The 25,662-nt window shown below is 41.5% G+C and overlaps 1 protein-coding gene across 2 annotated transcripts in view; it reads left to right on the forward strand.

The window, feature by feature from the left end:
• Window positions 1–23,226, forward strand: part of Tnpo3 (transportin 3) — a 79,891-nt gene extending 56,665 nt beyond the window's left edge. For both annotated transcript variants that reach the window (XM_057765982.1, XM_057765975.1), the window contains 8 exons: window positions 199–339; window positions 2,057–2,173; window positions 4,066–4,160; window positions 6,213–6,369; window positions 6,582–6,749; window positions 9,602–9,714; window positions 20,662–20,759; window positions 22,201–23,226. In XM_057765982.1, coding sequence (XP_057621965.1) covers window positions 199–339; window positions 2,057–2,173; window positions 4,066–4,160; window positions 6,213–6,369; window positions 6,582–6,749; window positions 9,602–9,714; window positions 20,662–20,722 — 852 coding nt within the window. In that variant the 3' untranslated portion in view covers window positions 20,723–20,759; window positions 22,201–23,226. The remainder of the gene's footprint in view (window positions 1–198; window positions 340–2,056; window positions 2,174–4,065; window positions 4,161–6,212; window positions 6,370–6,581; window positions 6,750–9,601; window positions 9,715–20,661; window positions 20,760–22,200) is intronic.
• The last annotated feature ends 2,436 nt before the right edge of the window (window positions 23,227–25,662 follow it).

Genomic DNA, 25,662 nt, shown 5'->3' on the forward strand with positions numbered 1-25,662 from the left:
GGTGTAATAATGTATGCAGTAATCCCAGTAACTCGGGAGGCTGATGTGGAAGATTGTCATAGCTTTGAAGGCCAATCTATGGTGTAAGACTAATAATAACTACTTAGTTTAAAACAAATCAGATATTACCAATTTAGGATTATTTTCTCAGCTATTAGTTGATATGCTTTCTTTCTCATATTTTAACTTTTGATTCAGATATGGCCAGTTTTGTCTGAGACTCTAAATAAACACCGAGCTGACAATCGGATTGTAGAACGTTGTTGCAGATGCCTGCGCTTTGCTGTTCGTTGTGTAGGCAAAGGGTCCGCAGCCCTTCTACAGCCACTAGTCACACAGGTAAGTTTTCCTTGAGGGACATGCTGTGTACACAACTAAACCTTCAGCGCAAAAACTCTGTTGATGAAATGAAGCCGTTTTGATTGATTGATTGATTGATTGATTTAGAAAGGAAAATACATTTTAATAAATAAGTACATGAAGTACGTATGTTGTCCATAGAGAAGGAGCTTGTGTAGCAGCAGTCTGACTAGACTGGCTAAGATCCTGTGAAGAGCTCGTTCTCAGACTATGTGTCAGCGGTAAACATGTAAATTAATGTCTTTGGGGACAATGAAACAAATCAAACTTGCTGTTTCTTGAACCAGCAAGATTTTGTTCTATCTTGACTATATTTTGCTTTTCACATGGGTCTCTTCTATTTGTCAAAAAAGGATGTGATTCTTTCCTTTTCCCCCAAGGGGTAGTATACATGCATGTATGTAGGGAGAGTGCTGTCCAGAGTTAACAAAGAGTGTCTTCCTCAATCAAATTCTAAATTTCTTGTTGGGGTGTGATCTCTCCCTGAACCTGGAGATCTGGCTGTTCTAGCGAGGTAGCAAGCTTGCTCTAGGTGTGCCTTGTCTGCCTCTCAAGTATTCAAATTGCAAGTGTCCATCCCACCTTCCCAACTTTTACATGGGTACTGGGGATCTGAACTCTGATGATCCTAATGCTTGTGCTTTTATCCATGAGTCACCTTCCTGGTCCCAATTTTTTTTTCTTTTAATCATTAAGATTGGTAATTGTGGTGGTGTGATTTGAAGTAGTAGCATTTAGACCTACATGAAACACTTATCCTTAGATCATTAAGTAATTTGTGTTATGTTAGCCTCCTGTGTCAATATAGCACATTTAATCTTTGGGGAGGTTGGGGGGTATTTTTGTGCTACACTGTCAAATTAGAGTTAAAACATTGACTATGCCAATGAGACTACACTTTTACAGTGTGTCCCTTAACCAAAATAAAAGAAAAATGAGGGTTGGGCATAGTTGGTGCAGACCTTTAATCCTAGACAGTGAGGCTATATTTTGGAAATACTACTACCCCAAGTACTAAATTGCTTGTATGTAGTTTGAAGTATTTGACAGTTCTTTCAACATTGTCTTCAGAAGGAAACTAGTCAAAGGCATGAAAGAACTCTTTAAAAAGAAAACTTGTGGACTGGAGAGATGGCTCAGAGGTTAAGAGCACTGGTTGCTCTTTAGATGTCCTGAGTTCAATTCCCAACAACCACATGGTGGCTCACAACGATCTGTAATGAGATCTGGTTCCCTCTTCTGGCCTGCAGCAGGTGTATATGAGGACAGAACACTGTTACAAGAATAAATATATCTTTTAGAGAGATTTAAAAAAAGAAAACTTGAAAATTAAGTTGAGCCTTGTGTTTCAGAAAGTATTGCCAATAAACTGTAAAACTTTGCCTTAAAGAGAAAAGCCCCAGGGGCTGGAGAGATGGCTCAGAGGTTAAGAACACTGGCTGCTCTTCCAGAGTTCCTGAATTCAATCCACCAGCAATTGCATGGTGATTCACAGACATTTATAATGAGATCTGGCGCCCTCTTATGACTTGCAGGCATACATGCAGGCAGAATACTGTATACATAGTAAATAAACAAATCTTTTAAAAAAGAGAGAGAAGCCCCATCTGATTTTCTTCCTGCAGATAGATTGTTGATACTCCAGATTCTTTCTGAGGGGTGAGGGATGAGTTGACTGGGTAGTTTCTTCTTGCAGATGGTGAATGTGTACCGTGTACATCAGCATTCCTGTTTCCTGTACCTTGGCAGTATCCTTGTGGATGAGTACGGCATGGAAGAAGGCTGTCGGCAGGGATTATTAGACATGCTCCAGGTGTGTTTTTCCTGGGGAGAATATGCCAGGCTTTATGGGCCTGGGGACCTTTGCTGTGTCTTTATTCTTATCACAGCCATGGCATATTGATTTTCTAATGTCGGGGAGGTAGACACTTGGTGATTGTTTTTATTTTCTTCTATTTATTTATTTTAGACAGGGTCTCACTATGTCCTGGAACTCACTATGTAGACCAGGTTGGTCTCAAATTCACGGAGATCTGCATGCCTCTACCTTCTAAGTCCTGAGGTTAAAAGCTTATACCACTATGCCTGGCTTTTTAATTTCTTACTGCATTTGTTGGGGTGTGGGGTACATATATCACCACAGAGTGTGGAAGTCAGAGGACAGCTAAGGAGTTGATTCTTTTCTTCCATCATGTGGGCCCAGAAGATGAAACTCAGATACCAGGTTTGATGACTCGACCACATCTAGTGCAATACATAAAGTCTTCCCTAATGCTGGGATGGGCGCTTGCTCTTCTTGCAGAGGACCTGAATTCGATTCCAGCACCCATGAAGTGGCTTTCAGCTGTCCATTGCTCCAGTTCCAGGGGATCTGGACCTCTGACCTCCAAATACACTAGACATGCAGATGGTGTACACACGTAACATGCAGGCAAAATACTCCTACACATAAAACAATCCTATTTCTAATTCCGTGCCAAGTATGGTATTTCGTGTCTATAGGCATTTTGTGAGTTGAAAGCCAGTCTGAGCTACATAACCAAATCTTGTCTCAAAAATATAAAGAGTAGAGTCAGGTGGTGATGGTGCACGCCTTTAATCCCATCACTCCAGAGACGGGCGAATCTCTTGAGTTCATAGCCAGCCTGGCCTAAAATCAACAAGGAGCTGAAGAGATAGCTCACTAGGTAAAGTGCTTTCTTCAAAAACATAGGGATTTGAGTTTGAATTCTCAGAGCCAGTAATTTCCATCAGATACAGTGGTGTAAGCATCTATAATCTCATGGTTCCTGTGGAAATTGAAGCTCTCAGACTTGGATGGCACATGCGACAGAGAAACAACAAAGGATCCAGACCTAGGGTTGTCATCTGACCTCCACATTCATAAACAAACAGATTCGTTTTTAAACATTCCATGAAAGATTCAAATATGATGGTGCATGCCTATATTCTCATTATTCAGGGATCTGAAGCAAGAGGATTACTGTGAGTTTGAGACCAACCTTGGTATATATACTGTGACTCCAGTTTCAGGAGTTCTGTGACACTATCTTCCAAAGTAAAAAGATTTTAAGTGGGGATGAGACATAATCAGTTTGTTGCATCAACTGAAATATGTACTTTTGTCCCTTAAATGTCTTCTGTGTATGTGTTAAGTGTATTGTGTGTGTGATATACACACATCAGTATATAGTTGTATATATATACATTTGGAGACAAGAATAGAGCATCAGGTGTCTTTCTCCTGCTTTCTGTCTATTGCCTTGAGATAGGGTCTCTCACTGAAGCAGAAGCTTTTTCCACAAGGCCAGCTGGCTAGTAAGCTCTTAGCATCTGCCTGTCTAACCCCCCCCCCCAAAAAAAAAAAATTGACGTTACAGGCACATCGGGCTCTTTATGCAGGCACTGGAGATCCAAACTCAGTTCCTCACGCTAGCATAGCAGGTGCTCTTCCCTACTGAGCTGACTCCTTCCTCAGTCCCTAATAGGTGACTTTTTGATCTTTTCTCTTCTTCTCTCTCTCTCTCTCTCTCTCTTAAACATATAAGCTTGTTCTTTGAATTGGTCAAGAGTTCTTTTTCTGTTCTGTCTGTCACAATCTTGTCATTTCCTACGTGCTTCTGCTTGTGTTTGCTATGTTTGGCAAGTCTAAATATTGACGTTTATGTTTAAGCATTTGTTTTAAAAATTACTGTTTTGTTCTAGGCACTATGCATTCCCACTTTTCAGCTCCTAGAACAGCAGAATGGCCTCCAAAATCACCCCGACACTGTAGATGACCTATTCAGGTTAGCCACCCGGTAAGTCCTTCTGAAGAACAGGACTTTTTAATGTTAATTGCTCATCTCTTGTCACTGCCTAATTTTGCCATCTGACATTTTATTATTTCCTTCTCTATAAAATGAGGTCATCAAGAAAAGTAGTTTAATGATTCATAGCCTTTTTATGAACTGCCCTATGTGCAGAGGTGAGGGGGTATTAGGTGGGAACATGGAAGGAATGTGCACAACATAAAAATGTACTTGGGCAGGCTAGGAATGTGTCTCAGTGGAGACTCCAAGCTCAGTGCCCACTATCAAATGAAAATAAAATAGTGCTTACCCAATGTCTTCGTGGTTATTATTACTATGATGAAACACTGACCAAAAGCAACTTTGGGAGGAAAGGTTTATTTCACTCACAGTTCCATATAACAGTTATTATCAAAAGCAGTGAGGGCAGGAACCTGGAGGCAGGAGCTGATGTAGAGGCCGTGGAGGGTGCTTACTAGCTTGCTCAGCCTGCTTTCCTATAGAACCCAAGACTGTTAGGCAAGGGTTGAACCCACCCTCCATAGGCTGGGCCCTCCCACATCAATCATTAATTAAGAAAATGCTTTACGGGCTTGCCTAGAGCCTGATCTTATGGAGGCATTTTCTCAGCTGAGACTCCCTCTATTCAGAAGGCTCTAGCTTGTGCCAAGTTGACATGAACTAGCCAGCACACACAGGTAATCCCCAGTAGTGTTACTGTCTCATGCTGCTCTCATTGTTTCCTGCTCCACTCTACTTCTTGAAGAAACTGAACATCCTTAAGATAGAACCAGTGATTCCTAGTTTTTGTTTGTTTATTTTATAGACAGAGTCTCCCTTCATGTCCCTGACTGTCCTGAAAGCTCACTATGTAGACTAGTCTGGCTGAAATCTGCCTGCCGGAATTAATGATGTGCACCACCATGTCCAACTTCGTCTGACTGCTAATTAATTTTCCTCTTTCTGTGATGAAATACCCTGTCTGGCAGCTTAAGGAAGAAAGGGTTTTCTTTTGATTACAATCTAACACTTTAGTCTGTCACAGTGGGGAAGTTACAGCAGTAGGAGCTTGAAGCAGCTGCGCTAGGCTGACTTTCTCCTTTTTATGCAGCTTAAGATCCCAACCCAAAGAATGGGACCGCCCAAGGGCTAGAGAGGTGGCTCAGCAGTTAAGAGCATTTCCTGCTCTTCAGAGGTCCTGAGTTCAATTCCCAGCAACCACATGGTAGCTCACAACCATCTGTAAAGAGGTCTGGTGTCCTCTTCTGACCTGTAGGCATACATGAACACAGAATATTTTATATATATATATATATATATTTTTTTTTTTTTTTTTTTGGTTTTTCGAGACAGGGTTTCTCTGTGGCTTTGGAGCCTGTCCTGGAACTAACTCTGTAGACCAGGCTGGTCTCGAACTCACAGAGATCCGCCTGCCTCTGCCTCCCGAGTGCTGGGATTAAAGGCGTGTGCCACCATCGCCCGGCTTATATATATATATTATGAATGAATAAATATTAAAAAAAAAAAAAAGAATGGGACCGCCCAAAACAAGTATCCTTCCCACCTCAGTTACCCTTATCAGGATAACCCCTACAGGCATTCCCAGAGGCCTGTCTCCCAGGTAATTCCAGATCTCATTGAGTTGAAATTGAGAAAGAATAACTTCAAGTTCCCAGCAAAATTCAGTGAAAAGTATGGTTCCCTGTCCCTTTTTTGTCCCCGCACGCACGCGCATACACACCTCCCCTTTTATCAGCATTCTCCTCCAGAATGGTCCATTTACGAAAATCCATTCTCCTACACTTGCTTTTGAAACACAGACTCTAGAGTGGACATTAGCATTCACTTCTGATATTTTTGCGCTCTGGGTTCTGAGAAGGGTCTAAGGAGTGGTTACCGCTGTGATCTTACTAGAAGTCTTCTGTGCTCTATTTTAACCCTCCTTCCCTAGAGTTCCCAGCACCCGATAGCTTTTACTGTTTCCATGGTTTTTATCCTTTATCTTGGCAGCTTTTGTAGCCTAATGTTGTTGTTAATACCTGACTTCTCCTCACATACCAGATTTATTCAGCGTAGCCCTGTCACCTTACTGAGAAGCCAAGTAGTCATCCCCATCTTACAGTGGGCCATTGCGTCTACCACCTTGGACCACCGAGATGCCAACTGCAGTGTCATGAGGTTCCTACGAGACCTCATCCACACAGGAGTAGCAAATGATGTGAGTATAAACATGCCTTTGTGTGTGTGTGTGTGTGTGTGTGTGTGTGGCTTTTTTCTGTCTCTTTTGTGTACTTGGTTTGTTTTAGTTGACCTGTACCATAGGGGATCAGTCACTGACCAAGTTACTAACCTCTGGATGTCAGCCATCTGTGCTAAGTGCTGCATACTGCACAACCCTGGTTCCTAGTGTATGCTCCTATTGTCTTACAGCACGAAGAGGATTTTGAATTGCGTAAGGAACTGATTGGACAGGTGATGAACCAGCTTGGACAGCAGCTTGTAAGCCAGCTGCTCCACACTTGCTGCTTCTGTCTGCCCCCTTACACCTTACCAGATGTGGCTGAGGTGCTCTGGGAGATCATGCAGGTTGACAGACCGGTAAGTTTCTTTCATAAGGTGCCTGTTCTCGCAGTTCCCAAACCTAATAAGCTTTGGTTCCTTGAAACTGGCCCTCAGTTTGAACCAGCTCTATTGTATATGTCCTTGAAACCAAATTTAGACATATCACTAAGCTTAATTTGTAAGTCAAGGGGCCCATTGAAAGCTAGTAATTCCTTATTGGATTCTTGAGGTTTGTAATATCACCAGAAGTGTGTACTAAGCTTTGGATTCACTTGTGTCTAGTCCATGGGAAATCTATTCATTTGTGAGAGATACTTTGGGTTGGGGGGGGTTGTTTGAGACAGGGTTTCTCTGTAGCTTTGGAGCCTATCCTGGAACTCTGTAGATGAGGCTGGCCTTGAACTCACAGAGATCCACCTGTTTCTACCTTCTGAGTGCTGGAATAAAAGGCATGTGTCCATCAACACTGCCTGGAAAAGAGATACTTATATATTAGTTATACCCAGATGCATATTATTCAAGAAATGTACAATCACTCTGGACTCTATACTGGATGACATTGATCCTTGGTGCTTATTTAACTAGAGTTTCTGTAGGGATACAAGTATTAGAAGTAAACCATAGTATACACACCTAGATTTGACTGGGTCCTTTTTCCATTCAACTTGGAGTGGTGGAACTGCTCATACATGCTAAAGATGTGGTATACTACTTGTCTGTACCCTAGCCTTGGACATTTTATAAGGGTATGTAATAATGCACAGGTTATTTCAACCCTCATGCTCAGTGGGTGACAGATACTGCAGTCAAATGACCCTCGCTTCCTCAAGTAGTTTCAGTACTAGCTATGTAATCATAAATGATATTATGCCTACTATATAAAAATAAGAGATTTTCTTATGTGTGTATGAATGCCTGCATATATGTTTACAGCACATGTGCGTAGTACCTGCAGGGGCCAGAAGAGGGCATTGCTTCCCTTGGAACTAGAGGAATAGACAGTTGTGAGCTGTCACTTGAGGACTGGGAGCCAAACCATAGTCCTCTGCAAGAGAAGCAAATTCTTAATAAGGAGTCATATCTCCAGCTACCATGTCAGAGCTTTGAGCATAGTGACACGGTATAAATACCCTGTAAATTATTTTGAAAAATATGTTTTCTAATTTTTAATGTTAATTTATAAGCCGTTTATGAAAATACACAGTAGGGCCCAAAATGAACTATCTTCCAGAACCAATAAATAAGTAATAAAAATGCATAATTGTACTATAGTTCAGTTATTTATTTGTTCAGTTCATAGGTAGATATTACAAGGAAACTGAATTAATACAGTCCCTCGGCAGGATGACTTTAAAATCCTGATTCTCGATGCTTTCTGATATGGTTTCTATATCACCTGACCCAGAAATTATATATCCCTGACTCTTTCCCCAAGAAATAGCAGTACAAGTATAAAAAGGGTGCATGCATTTGTGTGTGCATGTGCGAGTGTGTGTGTGTGTGCACATGCATGTGTCTTAAAAAAGAAGTGTTTTTGATCACTACCAGTTTAATAAGTGTCTAAAGGAACCTTTAAAGTACATGGTTTAAGCAACTCAGGTTTAGTTAACTGCAATTTTAGCATGTTTCTAATTAAGTATCACAATTCATAATTATAATAAAAAAAATTTATATAGATACCTAGAGTAGGAGGTCCATTTAGGCCATGGTACTATTTTGAAAACTTGTAAAGGAGAAAATTCTCATTTAGTTAATTCTGAGTTCCTTATTTTTCTATCTGCTTTATTGCTTTAAAAACACAGGTACATGACACACACTGATCCCAGCTGATCTAAGCACTTGGGAGCTAGAGACAGGAGGACCACAGGTTTGATGCAAGCCTAGTTACATAGTGAATTTTAGGTTAGCTGAGGGTTTGTGTTTAGTTCATATTACAGAAACAAAGCAAAAAGAGAGAGTGTGAGTGTGTACAGAGAGGGTGTGTGTCTGTGTCTTGTTGATGTTTGATTTGTTTTTTATTTTTCTTAAGACAGGATCTGACTATATAGCCTCAGCTAGTCTGGAATTCCCTATGTATTCCAGACTGGCCAGAAATTCTCAGTCCTCCTGCATCCATCTCCCAAGTGCTTGGGTTAAAGGCTTGTGTCTTCATACCTGGCTATGTAAGCCACGCATTGTGGACTGCAGAGATGGCTCAGCAGTTAAGAAAACTGGCTAATTTTTCTCCTGACCTGGGTTTGATTCCCACTACCCACATGGTGACTCTCAACCCTCAGCAATTCCAGTTCCAGGAGATCTAGCACCTCTTCTGGCCCCACAGTCACTGCACTGTGTGATACACAGACATTTATGCAGGCAATATACTCACCCTACATACACATACAATAAAATAAAAAAAAATTAAGCTGTTGTGGGACAGTCAGTATCAATATTTTCAATTATACCTTGCTTGTCTGTAATATCCATAGGTGTTTTTCATTTCTTCATCATTTGATTTGATCTTTTCCAAGCTTCTTTCTGTCTTCTCAAAGTTAGACTGTAGGAACATGCTAGCAACACCTTCCTTGGTCTTTCTGATTTCCAGTTGTTTATTTTAAATTGCTTTTGATCTTTAAGTTATTTGATCTCAAGAGTTTTCTGACACCTAGTAATTTTTTTAAATAAATATATTAATGTCAGGAACAGACCAAGAGTCTCATCCAGAAGAGACTTCACTTACAAGAATGGCTATCCTCTGTCCCTCTGAAGAGAAGATAGACCTGCTTTTGTTTTGTTCAACCCAGAACATTTGAAGGCCTGGGATACTATTTTGTTAATCTTATTTGGCCCGACTCTGTAGGTGCCAGGTCTTATTCCTTTTGAAACTCGCATCTAATTTCTCTGTACAGACCTTCTGTCGGTGGCTGGAGAACTCCTTGAAAGGCCTGCCAAAGGAGACAGCTGTGGGGGCCGTCACGGCGACGCATAAACAGCTTACAGATTTTCACAAGCAAGTCACTAGGTGAGTGGTGCTGGGGCCTTGTGAAAGGAAGACAAAAGTAACTGCTTACACTTGCTTTTCATGAATCGGCATAAAAAGTCAGCGGGTGGCAACTTCAGCATGCCTTACAAGTGATGTGTGGCCTTCAGTTAATCAACTATAGTGCCTGTTTAGCTGGGGTTTCTAGTGCTGTGAAGACACCAGGGTCACAGCATTTGATTAGGGCTGGCTTGCTTACGCTTCGTGTTATCATGGAGGGGAGCATGGAAGCATGCACGCAGACATGGTGCTGGCTTCATCTTGATCAGAAGGCAACAGGAAGTAGAGACACTGAGCATGGCTTGGGCATATAAGACCTCAACGCTCACCCCCACAGAGACGTCATTTCTAATCAAGGTCATACCCACTCCTTCTAATAGTGTCACTCCCTGAGCTTATGGGGGCCGATTACATTCAGACTACCACAATGCCCCAACCTAAAAACACTCAGATTCTTTTGAAATTTTAAAGTTTTAATACTGTGCAAATAAAACATTTCTGAGATGTTTTAGGCTCATGAGTCATTTACGGTACATTATATCTTAATTTAAATGTAATGTGACTGTCTTCCTAGTTACTGTCTTATAGTCATTAAAGTACTCATACCTTTTATTGCTCCTATTAGGAAATGGGTTTTCAGTTTTTCAGTATTAAAACCTCAAAAATAAAAATACAGTGTTGTTTTCTAAATGTAACCTTGAATCAAAGTCTGTGTGAGACATTATGGTCTCTACATAGTATTCATGACAGTTACTTGATTTGGATTTTGGATTTAAAATTTGGCTAAACCTTCAGTACAGTCTTTTATTCATATACTTATGGGATGATGTGTAAGCCAAAGAATGAGTGCTGTAGCCAGGGTGATAATGTCAGAAGAAAAAAAACAACATGGAAATAAAATTATCTATCAATAGACAATGGTTAAATAATTCATTATATGTCTGCACTAGTAAATAGTCATTAAAAAAGAAGTACATGTGATAGATGAGAAAATCATACAATTCAGACATGGTGACACATGCTTTTACTTCTTAAAATTTTTGGCCATAATGAGAAAGGAACGTCATGTTGGAAGGACATAGAACAAAGCTGCTCATCTTATGGTAACCAGGAAGCAGAGGCAGACAGAGTGGTATCAGGATAAGATACATGTGTTCTGAGAGTCTGGCGGGTTCAGAACCATCGGTGGCAGCTCAACCCACCTGTAATTCTAGCTCTGGAGGATCTGGAAGGGAGTTAAGGTGTAGGAGCTCAGGAGGCACATCTCATTTGTACTCAGGAAGCAGGAAGAGATGAGCACTAGTAGTTAGCTGGATTTCTCTTGTATTCAGCTACATTTATTTAGAATAGATTTTCCCTCCTTAGTTAACACAGTTTTAGAAACTCCTTTACACACATGCCCAGAGGTTTGTCTCAGGTGATTCTAGACTCTGTCAAGTTGACAGTCAGCATTAGCCATGTATATGCCCTGTTTTATTTATTTTTCTGTTTGTGTATATTTAAGGTTGCTTCTCTTCTTGTCTACTGTGAATCATGATGGTATAAATAATATTATCATAAACATGGATACCATTATTACACATAGCTCCTAAAACATGGATGTGTGAGCTCAATATGGTGATACAAACCTTTAATCCCAGTATCCACAAGCCAGAAACAGGAGGATCTCTGTGAGCCTGGTCTACTTAGCAAGTTCCAGGCCAGCCAGGGCTACATAGTGATCCCTCACTCAAAAAAACAAGAGAAAAATGGATATGCAAATACTCTTTGAGACCATGCTTTCATTCCTTTTGCGTTTATGCTAGACTGGAAACTATTGTACTTGGGGAAAAAAAGAAAGGAAAAAGAATTTTTTTGAACAGCCACATTATTTTCCAGAGTACCTTCATTACTTATATTTCCTCTAGGTGTGCACAGCGTTTTAATTTCTCCACATCCTTATCAACCTTTTTGATATGGGAGGTGCTAGTGGACTTCAAGGTTTTTTTTTATTTTTTATAGACTGATACAGTGCTTGTTCTGAATAACACTGGCTCCCCACCCCCAAGTATTTTTTTTCTTTTATTGAAAATAGATTTTTCCCCCATCACATAGTAATGTCCTAATTACAGTTTTCTGTCCCTCTACTCCTCCAGGCTATTTTGTTGGGTTGGTTTGGGGGATTTTTGGTTTTGTTTTTTGAGACAGGGTTTCTCTTTGTAGCCCTGGCTATCCTGGAACTCACTCTTTAGCCTAGGCTGATCTGGAACTTAAGAAATCTGCCTGCCTTTGCCTCCAGAGTGCTGGGACTAAAGACGTGTACCACCATCACCTGGCAAAATGTTTTATTGTGGACTCTTTATTTTTTATTTATTGATTTGTTTATGGTTATTGAGGGCAGGGTTTCTTTTTCTCAGTGTTTTCCAGCTCTTACTAGTAGCTACTTTAGCAATTTAAGCCTAGTATCCTTTTTGGATATTTGTATCTAAACAACAATGACCTTTCTGTGTTTTGGGTTCTTTGTTTGTTTGTTTGGTTGGTTGGTTGGTTGGTTTTGTTGTTTTGTTTTGTTTTTCTTTCTTGTGACAAGGCCCTACTGTATAGCACGGGCTGGGTGGAGCTTACTGCCCTTTGTGAGCTTCCCACCTTTGGCCTCTCTGGTGCTAGGATTATTGTGTGAGGTGCCTTCCAAGCTCTTGTTGGGTTGTAGAGTTGCTTGTGTATTGGGCCTGTTAATTCCCTACTAGATACATGATTTGTAGGTTTTTTTCTCCCATCTTGTGGCTGCTTTTTAGCTCTGTTGGTTGTATCCTTTGATGTTCGGTTAGAACATGCTTATTTTTTATTTTTGCAGTGCTAAGGATAGAGCACCTTACAAGCATTCTGTTGTTGAGATATTTAGCCAGTTTCTTAAAGGTTTTAATATTACTGTAGTTCAATTTATTCATTTTTATTTTTGTTTGTTGTGTTCTTATCCTAGCCAAGAATTGTCAGATCTAACATCGTAAAAATTCCCCTAGGTTTTCTGTGAAGAATTATAATACTTGATCTGTCTTCCTTCTGTCCCTTCCCCCTCTCCCTCCCTCTTTCCTTCATTTAGCTTATTTATTTCATATAATGTTAGGGCATTTCTCTCTTTTGCTAGTAACTATTCAGTTTTTGTAACAACATTTATTCAAATGACCATTCCTTATCTTTTAATGGTCTTAGCTCCTTTGTCAAGAAATACTTGACCATATACATGAGGTTTGCTTCTAGGCTGTCTGTCTCACTGCCGGTGTCATGCTGTTTTGATTACTTTGACAATATCATGAATTTTGAAATCAGGGATTATGAGATCTCCAATTTTTGCTGTCCCTTTTCAAGACTGTTTTGGGCATTTGGAGTACTTGAGATACCACGTGAGTTGTGGAAATCTTTGTAATACTGTTGCAGTTTTGTGGTTATCGTACTGAATCAGTAGACTTCTTTGGCTGTTGCTGATAAGACAACAACATTAAGCCTCAGGGCTGGGTGTGGTGGCTAGCACTGGGAAGGCAGAAGTGCAAAGGTGACAAATTTAAATTTAAAATAAATCCCCAGCCACTTAGGGAGTTCAGGGACAGTCTAACCTACATCAAACTGTCTTAAAAGGGGGTGGGGGCGTTGAGGCAAGAGGCTCATCCATTTTAAGTTCAAAGCCAACCTGAGCTATACAGTTTCGGGTCACCCTGTGCTATAATGTCTTAGTTAAATGTTGGAGGTTGGTGGGGAGAACTGTTTATTTTGTAGCTTACTAAGTGTCTAAAGGTCATGTCCTAGAACTGATATTTTAATTTTGTATCAGCTGATATGCATGGCTGAAAATTAGCACAGTAACTGGCCTTTGTGATACATTTCTCCAAAGTAGGGATTCCCTTGTACCAGGTAAGCATATATAGACTGGGGTGACCTTATGAAATGATTTGATTTCCTTTCATTGTGACTTTGTAGTATGGGTGGTATTTCACATGACTGTGGTCTCTGGAGAAGGTTGCTTCTCCCTGCTTCTGTTTGTCTGTTCATCTTGCTGGTCACCAGAAACCATGATTTGTTGGCTCTAATTTCCTTGAAGCAAATGGAAACCTAGGGGAAATCCTCCAGAGACTGTATGCTGTTATTTTCATTTCGGTTAATTCGTCTTTAAATAAGGTTAGTTCTACCCTGTAAGGTCATTAAGAGATGCCAAATGGAACCCCAAAGCTCCCACACAAAATAGACAATCCGTGAAGTTTAACTCCTTTTTGTTTGGAAAAGAAACTGCCAGACTGTCATTGCCTATTTGCAAAACTAGCTGGGGCATGTCTCCTGCCAGCTTTCCAGCAGCCACCCACACATTCTGGAATATGTCTCCACAGGCCCATATGCTTATGATGGGGCTAATATGTGATGGATAGAATAATGAGTAAGTCTAAAATCAAGTCACAGACAGCATTCTAGTTCGTGAAAGGGCTAGAGAAAAGGATCTATGTAAAGCAGTATTGTGAGTAACCGTATCCTTGGTCCTTGCTCAGTGAGAAGGTGGCAACTGAACCAAGTAGCCTTGACCTTCATTGCTGAACAAGTTCTGCAGCTCCCAGAGCAGGTTGGGGCAGGTGCGTGCGTGCGTGCGTGCGTGCGTGTGTGCGTGTGTGTGTGTGTGTGTGTGTGTGTGTGTGTAGTCTTGAGCTAAAAAGGGGTTTGAGATTGCTCACCTTCTCTTAGTAATTCTCCAGTGTGTGTTGTCCTTGAACCTGTGCATGACTCAGTCTCCCCTTTGGTTTTAAGGTTCTCTAACTCTTGCCTCAACATGCTGTTTTGTTTGCCCTCCTAGCAGGGAGGGTGAACTGGTTCAGCTTCATTGTAGCAAGTCCTGGCCTGCTTTGCAAATGGTGCTGGTAATGAATTCTCCAGCTGAAGAAAGCTGAGCTTTATCATCTTACAATACATTTTTTTTTCTGAAGAAAAAAGAAAAAGCATGATAAACCATCATCAGTTCAGATTGATTGAGACTAAAAGAAATCCTGCCATTATTTCCTATTTGCCCGTGCCTAACATGACATCATACCCTGCATGACACTCTTAAAGCTAAAAGGTGCTGAACATAGGAAGTGTTGACACTGGAATTAGAGACCAGATGAGGTGCTTCACTGGTCAGGTTGTCATTGCCTACCAAGACACCAGAAAAAATTTCCTAGCACCTGCCTAGGATTATGAGGGTTGAGAAATAGTGGCCACAAGCATATTTGGGGAAAGACTTGGAATTATGGGACTATAATATAGAAAATAGTAATAGGGGTTGGAAAGTAAAATCTGAGACCAGAAACTAGTCAGTGCCATTAAGAACCACAGTAAGAAAATAGTGTTGACATTTAAGGGCTTTTTAAAATTTTGTTTTCACATTTTCTTTGTGTGTAGGGGGGTATTTTTGTTTTATCTTTTCATTGAGCTTTTTGATCCTTTCTTGTGGGCTTACCCACCAAGGTCATTTAAGTTCAAAATTAGCTGGAGCTCTTGCCACCTAGGTCAGTAATTGATAGGATTGGGCACAGAAGTGGAGCTGATTGGAGACTTACGTCATCCTTACTGTCTTAGTCACTGTTCTATTCCTGTGAAGAGACACCATGACCAAGGCAATTCATATAAAGGAAAACATTTAATTGTGGGTTTCCGAGGGTTGGTCCATCATCATTTTGGGTCCCCATGGGCCTGTAGCAATATCCTAATGTAAAAATGCATTCAGTTCAATTTCAGAAGTCCTCATAGTCTTTCACAGTCTCAAGACCAAGGTTTTTTTCTGAGACTCATAACAGTCTCTTAACTGTAACTCTCTGTAAAATCAAAATAAAAAACGAGATCACCTATTTCCAACATTCAATGGCACAGAATATACATTGCTATTTCATAGAGGAGGAAAGGGAGTATAGTGAGGAAATACTGGACCAAATTGAGACCAAAAGCACTGGGCAAATTCCAAATTCTCTTTCCCCGTGTCTCATATCAAATCAGTCTTCAGATCTCCACTCCTTTCAGCTTGTTGACTGCAATGCACTTCTCTCTTGGGCTGATTCCTCACCCTGTTGGGGGCTTTCTTCAGTGGGTATCACACTGCTCTGGCATCTCCAGCATCTTGGGGTCTTCACCTTTACAACTTCTTACAATGGTATCGTTGGGCCTCCATGCAGAGGTACCCCTGGCACACACCTGTCCCTTATTTAACCAAGAAGGGAGATTCCCCAACCCCTTTCTTGTATCCTTAACTGGAAAGCCAGAACCACATAGCTGAAGCTGCCAAGTTCTGCTGCTGTGGGAGCTGGAACTTGGCTCCCTAATTCAAATACATTTGTATCAACTTTCTGTTGATGGTTCCCTTCCCTGCTTAAGCTTTTCTTTTAAGTCCTTTGCCCAAGTTGGAAGCTTAGTTAGGTTAGGTGGGATCTTGCCCTGAGGTCACCATTCCCTTTATTCCTTTTAGCATCAGGCCTTTCTTTAAACTTTTTATCTCCTTGAGCACAGGACTAAGCTTCATTATTCCATTACATTTTCTGGTGTTCCTTTTCTCCTCAAATTATACATTTTGTATTTTTCCTTGCTCAGCTTGATCCTTTTCATTATAGAGTGACCACTGTTAACTGCAGGGCAGAGTCAGTAGTGGGCTGTCTTGAAACCTCTGGTAATGCTAATAATCTAAAACTCCTCAATTTAGCCCCAGTCAGACTTTTTTGGACAAGGGCAGAAAACAGACATACTCTTCTCCAAAATAGCATAAGAATCGCCAGGTGGTGGAGATGCAGTGCCTTTAATCCCAGCACTTGGAAGGCAGAGGCAGTTCCAGGACAGCCAGTACTACACAGAGAGACCCTATCTTAAAAAACAAAACAAAACAAAAAAATCACAAGAACGGTCTCCAGGCCACTTGCTAATAGTCTCCTCCACTGAAACCTCTTTAGCTGAGCTGTCATGATCTATATTGATCTCAATACCACAATGTCCCATTGAACCCTGCTTAAAGTGTCTAACCAGTTTTCTTGTCCAAAGTCTTCTGTATTCCTCCAACAAACGAAATGGTCAGGTCTAATGCAGCAATGCTCTACTAGTCCCGGATACCAACTTCTGTCTTTTTTGTTTTTGTTGTTGTTGTTGTTTCAATACAAGGATTCTCTGTAGCCTGTCCTGGACTAGCTCTTGTAGACCAGGCTGGCCTCGAACTCACAGAGATCTGCCTGCCTCTGGCTCCAGTTTCTATCTTATTCACTATTGTACTGATGTGAAGAGACACCACAGTCAAGACAATTTTTATAAAAATAAAGCATTTGATTGTGGGCTTGCTTACAGTTTTAGAGGTCAGTCGATGATTATCTTGGTGGGGAGCATGGTGGCATGTAGGCAGACATGGTGCCGGAGAAGTAGCTGTGAGGTCTGCATCCTGGTTCTTAAGCAGAGAGAGAAACAGATAGGCTCTGGGCTTGGCATGGGCTTTTCAAAACTCCTAAAACCCTACCACAAGTGACACATTTCCTCCAACAAGCCCATACCTCTTAATTTTTCTCATCCTTTCAAAGAGTTCCACTGCCTGGTGACTAAGCATTCAAATATATGAGCCTGTGGGGGCCGTTCTTATTAAACCACCGCTGGGAGCACGGCCCTATGGCTGGGAGCTTTACACCCTAATCCACAGGCAGCAGCGGGAGAGAGCCTGGGCCTGACATAGGCTTTTGAAACCCCAGTGGCACACTTCCTCCAATAAGGCCTGCCTCCTAATCCTTCTAATCCTCTCAAACAGTTCTATTCATTGGTAACTAAGCATTGAAATATATGATGAGTCTATGGGGTCCAGTCTTACTCAAATCATCACACTTACTTTGCTATTTACCACAGTTCTCTTGTCTTTAAACATTACTTATTTGGAGTTTATTTGATTGGTTAGTTGGTTTGGTTTGGTTTGGTTTTTTTGAGACAAGGTCTCCTTATGTAGCCATAGCTTGCCTAGGACTTACTCTGTAAACCAAGCTAGTCTGGAACTCACAGAGATCGTCCTGTCTCTTTCTCACAAGTGCTGGACTAAGGGCACACACCACCATTCTCAGCACTCAGTTTCAATATATAGAGGTATTCCTCCATCTGGGTTAAATTGAAAGATCTCCATTGAAAACTGGGTAAAATTTTAAACATATAGGATATTGGGATAATAAAAGAATCTTGAGTCTCCAGCACTTTGGGGGTCCTTGTGTATCCTCTCTCTTAGTGGTTTGTTGTAACACACACAGCAGCCTCTGGTGGGTTACTTACCCTCCCTCCTGATATTGGAGACATGAATGACATGAGCTTGCATGAACTTGGCTGCTTCCTTAGAATTGCTGTTGATTTTTAAATAGACCAAAAAATATAATTTTGTTAGTAAAGCTTGTTAAATCAGTAGAAGTGTTAGGCATATCGATATAGGTAGTGGTAGGTTGTTAGTAAAGCTTGTTAAATCAGTAGAAGTGTTAGGTATATCGATATAGGTAGTGGTAGGTTGCTTGCACAGCATGCACAAGACCCTGGGTTCAATTTCCCACCATGCTAGATAGAGAGTATTGTTGCCTATGGCGGAGAAAAACTAGAAGAAAATTTCTGAAATACTCTGTCAGCTCCTGGAGTCTGAACCAATGAAATCAGTACATATATAGAAGGACCTCCCACACCATTTCTCCTTTTCTGTTTAAACAAAAAAGAAAGGCTTCCACTTTAACATAGTAAAATTACATATAACAAAACAGTTATCAAGCAAGAATTACAGTTAGAATATTTATATTTATATCTATTTTATCTTTTATCATAATTAAGGAAAACTATAACTATCTATTTATTCTTCAACTAAATCAAAGATTCCAGAAGGATATAATATTACCTAAGTAAACCAGAAATAAGCAACTTCCGAAACTCTAGAATTGACAGAGACATCTAGCTGCCTTGACAGTCACCCAAAGTTCTTCTGTACCATTGGGGCATCCATCTTCGGCCTTCAGGCCCATAGTATCCAGCAGACATTTCCACAAAGCAGGAAATTTCAAAGGCAGTTCAGTCACTATCTGCTGTGTCCTGCAGAATGTCTCACAGACTCTTTCATGAATCAGGAACCCTGAAAGACCATCTCACCTTTAGACAAGTTTAGCAGTCCTACATCAGTCCAGGCAAGAACAGTTTCTTGCCCAAATAGCTATCAAACTCCATAAGGAGCCTCTTCGATGCCCATCTTTCTCTTGAAGTAGATTGGTGCTACCAGGAGAAGACGTGTCTCATTGTCATGAAAAACCCTGAGTTATTAAAACATTAAATGCCATATTCTGTAGTCTTTGAAAGATATGAAGAATGCCTGTCTAACTGATATATATCTAGAAAATCTAACTAACATGACTACAAGCTTGACTATTATTGATGATTATCCATTAACAACCTATATTTCCTAATTATACATTACATTTTTTAATGAACTACACAATCACAATATCTTAATCAAGATCAGAAATACCTTTACATATAACAAAATTGACCTTAAATTTATATCACTAAAGCAAAATCCATACCAATGCAAATTATCCATATCTCTATCATATCCCCCTTTAAATGTAAAAGAACATTTATAAACAAGATTTGGGAATATGGACGTAGTTTTTTCTCTCCAAACTGCTTCATGCTGTATGGGGGCACTGTTAATCAGATCTTTCGTGGTGTATTCTGTATGCTAGGTTCATCTCAGTCGGCAGTTGAGTGAAGTAATTTTGTGAAGGTGTTCATGGTGATCTTTCAGGAGGGCATGGTCTATCATAGTCAGGAAATCTCTCTGCAGCACGCACTAGAAAACAGCAAAAAGTTGTGTTAAACTCTGGTTTTGTGTGTGTGTCTAGAATTCCTTTTCAAGCCCTCTCAGGTTTTACGTGGAGTTTGTTACCATGTTGGGCGCCACTCTTTTGTAAAACACCAATTTTGGACCTTTCTACTTGGTGAGGGAATCTGTAGATAGGCATTTGATACCTTTTCTGTTGCTAGCTTTTACCAGTTACTTCCTCTGGTATTTAACCAGCACAGGATGGCAAGTCTTCTTGAATTCTAGGCTATATCCCTATGCCTAAGTTTCTTAGTCAGGAGAGGGCTTCAGGAGGATGTGTTAAGAAGTGCTTCTCTTGCTTTGGCTTAGCCCCAGGTTCAGTTAGCAAAGCTGTTGGGGAGAATGAGATTTGCCTCAGCTGATTTCTAGATAGGTGTCAAAGGGAAGAGTCAGGTGAATATTGGGCTTATATATTATGATAATACTGGGGCATCTCAGCATTTGCCAAGAACCAAGTCCTGTTCTCCTTTTCTGCATGTTAACCCTTTTCTTTCTCCCCCTCCTTCCAAGAGGAAATCCTGAGCATCCTGTTCACTAGAGAATCAGTGGCTGATAGTCCTAGTTACTGGACGAGGTCTTGTAAACAAGCATCTGTCTTTGAGAACAGGGAAGCAGAGCTCATAGAGTTGAAATGCTCCCAGCCTTGAGGGAACCTGCTGGCTGTCTTCCTTTGAGGGCTTCTGGGTTCCCTTGTGTCAGGAACTTCAAGAATTGTCATAGAAACTCACATTATTGAGTTGGTTTTGCTCACTGCTCTTTTGTCATAAATGTCTCATTTATATGAATGAATTTGAGTCCCCGAGCAACATGAAGTAAGTGATGGGTGAGGAAACTGAGGGAGGATGGGCGTCTTGTCCATGAACACAAGGACCAGGAATCAGCCCTCAACAGTTTGTCTCCAAAGTTCATTATTCCTTGAGAACCACCAAGCTTATAATTATCTTCATTTATGGAAGTTCATTTTTACCTGAGTTCTGGGAAGATCTCAGTCATGAGTTGATGGAACCTTGGCATTGCGCTACTCCCCAACCTGTTGGCTCTCTTGTCTGCAGTCAAGCGCCACCCACCCACCCTTTCTCTTTTAGTGCCGAGGAATGTAAGCAAGTTTGCTGGGCCTTGCGAGACTTCACCAGGTTGTTTCGGTAGCTCAAGCTCACACTCCTGCACTGTGCCTGTCGTCCAGGTGAGTTGTATATGCTTTGGGTTCTTTCTGGATTGGTGGGGAGGCTTGAGAATGGGGTTATATTTAAGGCTCATTGCTGAAATCAAGAAAGAACTTAGTGTGCAGTTATCTCAGTGCTTGGGACTTTTCAGGACCTTGATTGTCTTGGACCAGAGCAGGCAGATTAACCATGTATCTGGATGCCATTTTCCATTCTATAGAGGGGAACTGTTGCAGGATGCACCTGAAAACACTTTTCCCTAATAGCTATTTCTAGCCTAATAAGTGTGTGGTAACAATCAAATTGGTACTTTTTAACCTTTGCTGAGAACAATGGTGACTGTCTAATTCCTGGCACCAATCTAAGGCAGGCTTGCAAGAATCAATGTGTGAGCAGCTTATTCTTATTGTTTCTATGACTGAAATATGCCAAGGAGCTGTAGGAAAGCAGCAGTTTCTCGAGATGTCTCCTGATGGTCGACTTTCTCTATGTGTGAGAGGCTCGGCTAAGGAAAGGAATGAGTAGGTGGTAAAATTTACTTACCAGTTTATTGCCTAAGAAAGGCAATTCTGTAAGCCCGCTCTTTGACATCATAAGGAAGATTTATTGTCCCACCCAATAGGCAATATTCTGAATCCTGCACTTGTTGTTTCTGTAGTGAATGCATTATTAGGTCAAGGTGATGTTCAGTAGTATCTCACCACGCCAAAAATTATTCTAAAGGTTGGTTCTTTAGTAAGTAATCTGGGGTTGTCAGTGCATTGATAGACCTCAAGAGGTTGCTTGTAGGCAGCTGTAGATGTTCTCTGCTTATCTTCCTCAAGCCCTTACTAAGTGTCAGGTACCATCTCTGTGTGTTGAATATATTAGCCAAAACAATCTTCCTATGGGTTTCTGCTACTGTACTCATTTTACAAAGAAGAAAATTGAAAGTCAAATATGTTTAACAATTTGCTAAATGTTAGTTAGAAGCCGGGGGAGGCAGAGTTCAGGAGTAGGATTCTGGTACCAGAGCCCTCGCTTTAGCCATCACAGTAGATGGCACATCTGTTCAGCAGTCTTGCCATAGAGTTTAAATCATTGTTAGTAAACAAAGCCCTCTTTCCAAACTAAATCTTGCATGAAAACCCAGTATTTAACAGGCTAAAGTGGAGCTTTTCTGGTGGTTTACCATGGAAGGCTCAGTTCTGTTGGCTTCCTCCCAACCTCTACATCATCCTTAGTGTCTGCAGCTCAGCACTGGAGACATGTTGCAGGCAGTGGTTTAGAGAAGTTGATGTTGCCATGAAATTAATTGCAAGTTGAGAAAAGCCAAACTTTGGTTTTGCATGCGTGTTAACCTGAGCCCTGTATCAGCCCAGTGAGTGCCTGAGCACACGCATCGTGCTGCCTGAAGGCGGCGTTCATCCTGCTCACTGTCCTCTGGAGCCCAACTCTCAACCGTCTCTTCTCTTTTGTCAGGAATGTCTTTTTTTATTAGAAGACAGGAAGAAAACAACCCAGACTGTGTCCCACAATCAGAAACCTCCGTTGTGGCAGAGGGACCTTCACTGCCGCCAGACAGGGAGAAGCTTCAACCTCCCGAGGCATCCTGAGGAGTTCCTGTTTGGGGTGTGAGGGAGAAACAGCACGGTTTTAAAGGTGGCCGCAGCCTGTCCGGCGTGGTGGGAGGGGAACTAGTTTCCTGATGAACTTCTTTCTAAAAGGAAAAATAATTCAAGGAAATTTAAAAAAAGAAGAAGAAGAAAGAAAAAAAAAACCCTGGAAGCTGGGCTGAAAGCAGAACTGTACCATTCCCTGGTAGCAGATGACGCACACGATAGACACACACCAGCATGCAGTGCACACACAGAAACATAACATGAGAACTTTCTGTGAGACAGGCACGTTCCCTAAGGGAAATGTGGAAGTCAAATGAGAAACATGGCTACACTTGAATTAAAGAGTCGTTCATGTCTCCTCTGTTGTCCTTCCTTTAAACATGAGTAGAAGGATCACATGCACACCCCAGCCGTTCCACCTTTAGAGGCGTCCAGACAAGGAGCCTGTTCTGCTTTCTGTCACCATCAGGGATGAAAGTCAGAACTAGCCAGGGCCAAAGTTGCTATTCCTGTAGAGCCCAACCCTGCTCTGTTGAGTTGCTGAGTCCACTCCGGTTCACATGCTAAGTCATCAACCTTGGGGAGAGAAACCAAAATTGAGGTGGGTGGAAGGGATATAAATGTGTGTTAAATATTTCTTTTTCTTAGTGAATTATTCATCCAGACATAGGAGGGGCAAGAACAAAAAAGGCTATGGAGAAAATGTATTTACAAGACTACTTGTATTTTGCTTAAAAAGTGTGAAAATTAATTGACTTCTTGGGACATGAGGCTGAAATGGGAAACCCAGAACAGACCTTAATGAGGGAGTGTGGTCTTGTGTTGCCATTAGATTACAGGGGCACTGTTCTGTCCTGTGGTGTAACCATCTCAAGATGAATCAACAGCACCAAAAAAAAAAAAAAAAAAAAAATAGAAAGAAAAAAAAGAAAAAATAAAAACCCAATTTTTAAAATTTTACCGGTCTTTGTTTTTGTTTCCATTCACTACCTCACTGCTTAAAAGTGAATCTGGCTCGTCCACCTACCGTATAATCAGCCTTTGTGGAGCCTAACAGGCATCTGAGCAAAGTTTAAAATGGCAGGTTCCGCCCTGGGAGTGAGGCCCTTCAAGAAACTGCTGGTTCTTCCTTTCTGTAGCTTCTCCTGCTGCTTCTCACTTTTCATGCAGCCTCAGTGAGAGCGAACTGTGTTCACATCATATAGTCTCAAACACATAAACTGGGAACAAACTGTGTGCTCGTGTGTGTGTGTGTGCGCGTGTGTGCGTGCGCACGTGCCAGAAGCTTAAAAAGGTTTAGTTCAATCACCTTTGACATGATACACCTGTGAAATTATGCCATAGCTAATAAAATGGTGAACAATTAGTGTGTATGTGATATATGTATATATGTGCATGGGAGGTGGTCACACATCATGGAGACCAGAGGAGGGACATTTCTGTGGCCCTCTGTACTTAAAACCATGATATCAAAACCTCATAGGGCTGGGCAGTAGTGGCACACGTCTTTAATCCCAGCACTTGGGAGGCAGACAAAGGCAGGCAGATCTGGCCAGCCTGGTCTACATAGTGAGTTCCAGGACAGCCAGGGACACACAGTGAAAGCCTGTCTCAACAACAGCAACAAAAAAATTAACAACCAAATACAGAATCTTGGATGGCGTCCTAAAACCAAAAGAATTAACTAAAGTGTTAGTGGCAAGTGGGGGAATGAAGGTTTCCATCTTGAGATAGGGAATGAAGGCTCCCATGGAAAGCACACATCCCATAGCCAAGCTTGCTTCCCCAGCCTTGTTTCTTATTTTTCAAATTTTATTTGTGTACGTCTGAAGTGGAGGACACACATGTTTTTCTTTAATAGCTGGGGATCTTGCTCAGTGACAGGTCACATCCTCAGTGCCCCCCAAATATTTTTGGAATACACACTAGATACTATTATTTCTCATATTTACTTCAGAATAACAGTAGGAAACCGAATGGGAGTTGGAATGAGAAATGAAAGGCTAGATAATATTGCTGTGAGCCAGGTTCCAGTGATGAGCCACAATCTGCATGCAGTATCCTAATATCAGTAGCGCATGCATGAAAACAAGACCTACCTTTTAGTCACATTCCACTCTTGTAGGCACGCTGTCCCAGACTGGCTTTGAACTACTGAGCTTCTTGTCTTCTCCTCAGAACTGGGATTACATTACAGGCATAAGCACCATACCCAGCTATGTTGGGAGCAGTGAACCCCCAGACCCTGAACTTCTTGTAAACAACTTGTTTTCCTCTGCTCTGAGACAGCTTGCAGCTGCTCTGAGCATGAGACCCTCAGGAGTTCCTGATGGCAGGAGAGTAGTTTCTGGTGGGTTTGGCTGGGGTGTGGCTATCAGTTAAGGATCCCTATATAAGCGGCTCTGGTACACAATAAAGGGCATTCTTGGGGCATTTATGTTTCAAGGATGACCCGTGTCTCTGTGTGTCTTTGTGTGTTTAAATCTCCAGGCCCTTGCCTGGCTCGTGAATGGTTCAGTAGTGCAGGCTCCCTAAGGGTTTTTACACAGCTAGGTCTATCTGTCTGTCTGTCTATCTATCTATCTATCTATCTATCTATCTATCTATCTATCTATCTATCTATCTATCTATCTATCTATTTTTGAGGTGTGTGTGGGGGTGGTTCAAGACAGAGTTTCTCTGTAGTTTTGTAGCCTGACCTGGAACTACCTCTTGTAGACCAGGCCGGCATCGAACTCACAGAGATCTGTCTGCCTCTGCCTCCCAAATGCTGGGATTAAAGGTGTGCACCACCACCGCCCAGTCAGCCTTTTTTATTTTGAATGTGTGTTACAGGGAATCAAACATGGCCTTGGGCATTGCTGAGCAAGCACTCAACTGCTGAGCTACATCCCTGGCTGTTAAGATCCTAGATTACTCCAGCACTTAGGAGATAGAGGTAAGGACAGAGGGTCAGGAGTTCAAGGACAGCTTAAGGCCAGCCTAGTATCAGAGAAAAGAATCCCAGATTCTGACAGTCCGAAGGGGAGTAGCACCCAAATTTTTTTTTCTCACTCTTTTGGGAAGGTTTGGGCAGTTTTTAAGATGGCACACATTCAAATTCCACATCTACCTCAGTCTGCTTTCTCCTTGAAGCAGAGTCAGCCAGGTAAATGTCTGTGAAGGCCTAGCTGACTTCCTGATGGGAAGACAGGGTTTCCCCAACCCACCCATCCCAGTGCCAGGCAGCCCACCCCACTGAGGCAAGGCTGGCCGACAACTGAACGGTCTGGTAGAACAGAGGAGTTTCTGGACCTGGGAACAGTCAAGGAATGAGCAGATC

The sequence above is a fragment of the Chionomys nivalis genome, chromosome 1, assembly GCF_950005125.1.
Source record: "Chionomys nivalis chromosome 1, mChiNiv1.1, whole genome shotgun sequence".
Lineage (NCBI taxonomy): Eukaryota > Metazoa > Chordata > Mammalia > Rodentia > Cricetidae > Chionomys > Chionomys nivalis.